Source organism: Lottia gigantea (genome assembly GCF_000327385.1).
Source record: "Lottia gigantea unplaced genomic scaffold LOTGIsca_5, whole genome shotgun sequence".
In the NCBI taxonomy this organism is placed as follows: Eukaryota; Metazoa; Mollusca; class Gastropoda; family Lottiidae; genus Lottia; species Lottia gigantea.
The window spans coordinates 5,798,434-5,802,540 of record NW_008709715.1 but is presented as its reverse complement, the minus strand read 5'-3'; the positions used below and the strand labels follow the sequence as shown (position 1 = coordinate 5,802,540).

The window sequence follows — 4,107 nt, the reverse complement described above, 5'->3', positions numbered from 1 at the left end:
TCGGATACCTGTCTAGATAACTGTATTACTTGTACTAGATATAATAACCGATGTACAGGCTGTAAGGCGGGATGGTATGGTAACCAATGTCAAACTAAATGTAACAGTAACTGTATCAAGGAATGTGATCAGTCTACAGGACGATGTCAAAGTTGTAAGACAGGATGGTATGCTGACCAATGCCAAACTAAATGTAACAGTAACTGTGTCAACGAATGTGATCAGTCTACAGGACGATGTCAAAGTTGTAAGACAGGATGGTATGATGACCAATGTCAAACTAAATGTAGCAGTAATTGTGTCAACGAATGTGATCAATCTACTGGAAAATGTGTTGATTGTAAAGTAGGCAAATATGGTGATAAATGTAGTGCTGATTGTAGCAGTGGATGTTTATCAATGGGTACTGGTATATATTGCAAGAGAAATGGACATTGTAGATATGGCTGTATTGGTGCTTTATATGGTAGTCATTGTAATAAACGATGTCCTTCAAACTGTGTCAAATGTAACCCACGAACAGGTGATTGTTCCGAATGTAGTTTAACATGGTACGGTAAATATTGTAATCATCAATGTATAGAATGTTATGATGGTATATGTGCTATGAATGGAACATGCATTAATGGATGTATTAATGGTAAATATGGTAATCGCTGTCGATACAACTGTAGTAATTTCTGTAAACAATCAGCAAATGGTATTGGTATATGTGAACAGAAAACAGGAAGATGTAATGAAGGCTGTCGGGCTGGTTACCAAGGTGAAAACTGTACTGAAGGTAGGAAATACTTGTACAACTTTTTGCCATGTTAAAGAAAATTAAAGCCAATAACCAATACAGACTCAAAAACATATAATGAATATTTGAATGGTATATAACAATTCTTTAAATATTATTTTGATTTTTAAAAAAGTATTAACAGATAACAAATTTCACAATGGTGGAAAAACTGTGTTACATGCCGGATGTAAACTAGCTGTATTGGTGTTGATTTAAGTCTGTTAATAATGCTTTAAAAATAGTTCCAATGGAAATGTTGGGATGGAAAAGTGTTGACTTAATAGATGTACTTTTTATGTTTCAAAAAGACCCCTACTGGTGTGTCTGTTTTTAACGTAGGAGAATCTACAATACACAGCACATTTTCTAAAAAAAATATTAATTCTGCAATATCTTCATCTCGTGATGGATACAAGTAGGGAGATATGAAATTTGCATTTTTTTATTTATTTTTATAAGATTTATACCTTTTATAGTAGAATATCTGGTGCAGCCAAATAAAGCCCAACTGGTGTGTTTGTTTTTACATAGGTGAATCTACAATACACAATACATTTTCTGAAAATATTAATTCTGTATTATCTGCTTTTTGCGTTGAATACAAGTTTTTTATATTTTGTAATAATTGTTTATGCGAGAATCTCTGTTGTAGCAATTCCTATTTTGGAGAAGGTTTTGATAAGTTTTAATGTAACAAATCGGTTATGGAACAAAACAATGCTAAATAATCAATCTCGAGAATATAAACAGCTGAAACAGGAAATTGAGAAAAACGTGAGTATGATTTGGCTCCTTTATAGTTTATCGGCATTTTTGTCGTTCCTGGTCATTGTTTTCACCCCTCTGAATTACTTGTAGCCAATCTGCGACATGGTTTGTCTGTTATTCTTGATACGATACTGTAGCTGATCATCCTTGACATCTTTGCGGTTGCCGGTATCTCTTCAGGGGAAGACTTTTGTTAGACTTTATATTTAATACAAGTTGGAATAATCTTAAATATTTCGACCAAAATTTCTTTTGCTTTTGATCTAGTTCATGGTTGCTTTGTCCAATGACCGCGGAATAGTTGGAATGAACATTATCAGTATGAGTTTGTTTGTGTACAACAGACCAGGGGGTGTTTTTTGTGATGGTGTCATATTTGTAAATGAAAGTGGTACGGTTGAGGATACATCTAAGGCCTTTTTAGATCAGGTTAACACTGGTACATTGGGTAATTTGACAGTACAGGATGGTATAGTCTATCAAAGAGGTAATGTTATGTACATAACTATACAATATGTGTTTGAAAATATAATGTCACAATCTGCTAGGTTACCTAGGACTAAATTTCTCTCTCAGTTGCATAATTGGCAAATACAAAGACAGTGCGTGGTACAAGGATAACAACATCTAAGGATCCTTTCTACCAACTGGTTCGCGGCCAAACCTCTTGACATTGATCTTTCCCGGATTATCATATCCATTTACAGCTGGGTCGACTGGATTTATGAGTGAAGATGACCATAGCCAAATGTCACTTGACTATTTCCCATTCAATAATTTGAATTTTAAGTTTGTAAATTTCAGGTCAGTACATATCCTCGACGATCTTAACATTGCGTGATGGTGATCCAGATAAGTTATTAGAAGGAACATCAATAGAATATGTCTGTAAATTTAGACTAGTTGGCACAAATGAGGCGATTAAGCCAATCGTAAGGTGGTTCTTAGATGATTCACTTTTAACTCATACACCAAGAATCAAAATGAGGAATTCAACAGACTCTAATGATAGATTTGGGTATCAATATATTATACAGTTTGATAAAGCTAAACCAAGTCATGCTGGTAAGTTAGTTCATCACAGAGAGCAAAGTGGTTAGTTACTTTGATGTAACTCTGCTACCCTTGAAGTTCTATGTTTACATTGTTTCAGACGAGCATCCACTGATTTTGTCTACTTTAATTCCTTTAGTCAAATGAGAGGACAGCTCTGTAAAATTTGATGGTCCTCGACAGTCGAAAATGTGCAAGGCCTTAGCAAAAGAGACGGGGCCCCACTACCTCACAACTTTGCCTAAATCAGTCAAAACATACACTAGAACTGTCATATCAACACAGTTTTTCAATTCCAATTACCATTTCTTCCACTTCTCTTGTTTATGTTTAGAAATTTCCTCAAAATACATAAAGTTCTTTACCATCTATATCCATATATTTTAGGTTCGTTGAAATGTATGGTTCAAAGTTCAAATGATTCAACTATCAATTCGTTGGTAACAAGACAGTAAAGATAATCTCTAAACCAGTTGTAACACTGTGGCCATTATCAACATTCTTACTAGATGGAGAGTCAGTAACATTAAAATGTTCTTCACCAAGTTCTCCAGTAAATTATTCTTGGTTTGATGCCCAAACCGATTTAGAGATTGTATCAGGTAAGCGATGGATTTTCACTTTGATAATAGACTGTTCTGTTGACAATAACTTGTAACTTAAAACATTCATTGTAAATTACAAGTTGTAAGTTGCTTGACTATTTTAAAAGTTTTTGTCTACATTTTATCAACAGCAAAAAACAAAGATGTATATAATATATCAGATGTGGAGAAAGATTTACAAGTATATTGTACAGTTGGTAATTTAGCAGGAACAACACCAAGTTTGACAGCAACAGTTTATTACGCATCTTTTACTGACGGTAAGCAATGGTCAAAAGAACGTAAGGCAGGGAGTTCTGAAACTCGGATATATACCCAGATATATAAACGAATATCGCAGTCTAAGATCTGTTGACATTCACTCGTGTAATATTCCCCTCTTGTCAGCAATTTCGGAAATGCACCCTCCTTCTTAGCAAATGTCCTGTATGCGGGAGCCGCGGTGGCTGAGTGAGTTAGATGCTTGCTCGCTAACCTGAAGGTCGAGAGTTCAAACCCGGCATAGGTCGAGGTATTCAATCCGGTTTCCCCCTGGCATTGATGCAGGTAAGAGGGTCTGTTATGGAAAAAGCGCCTAGTCTTTCGAATGGGACAATAAAGCGAGGCCCATTGTGCTACAGGCTATACACGTTAAACAGTGGACATCGAAAAAGGGCAGGCTATCCTGACAAAATTTTCTCATTGCATGGCATTGCCAATCTTCATTAACCCACGTGGTGCAGGAAAGTAAGGCGTAAAACTCCATTCATTTCATTTCATTTACTGTCATGTAGGCGTTTTTGTAATTACTGATGATCACTGTAAAAGTTGAAATTGAGTTCCAATATCTCTAGTTATTATTATTATTTACAGAAAGTTTAACTTGTCCAAATTCTACAGATGCTAGAAATACGACAT

General features: G+C 35.3%; 1 protein-coding gene across 1 annotated transcript; it reads left to right on the top strand.

Moving 5' to 3' along the window:
* Window positions 1–60: 60 nt before the first annotated feature.
* On the top strand, window positions 61–630 carry LOTGIDRAFT_89174 (hypothetical protein; the record flags this gene model as incomplete). The annotated part of the gene is made up of 2 exons (XM_009061964.1): window positions 61–292; window positions 347–630. Coding segments are annotated over 2 exons (516 nt in total), but the record flags the coding sequence as incomplete, so codon positions are not given.
* Window positions 631–4,107: the final 3,477 nt, after the last annotated feature.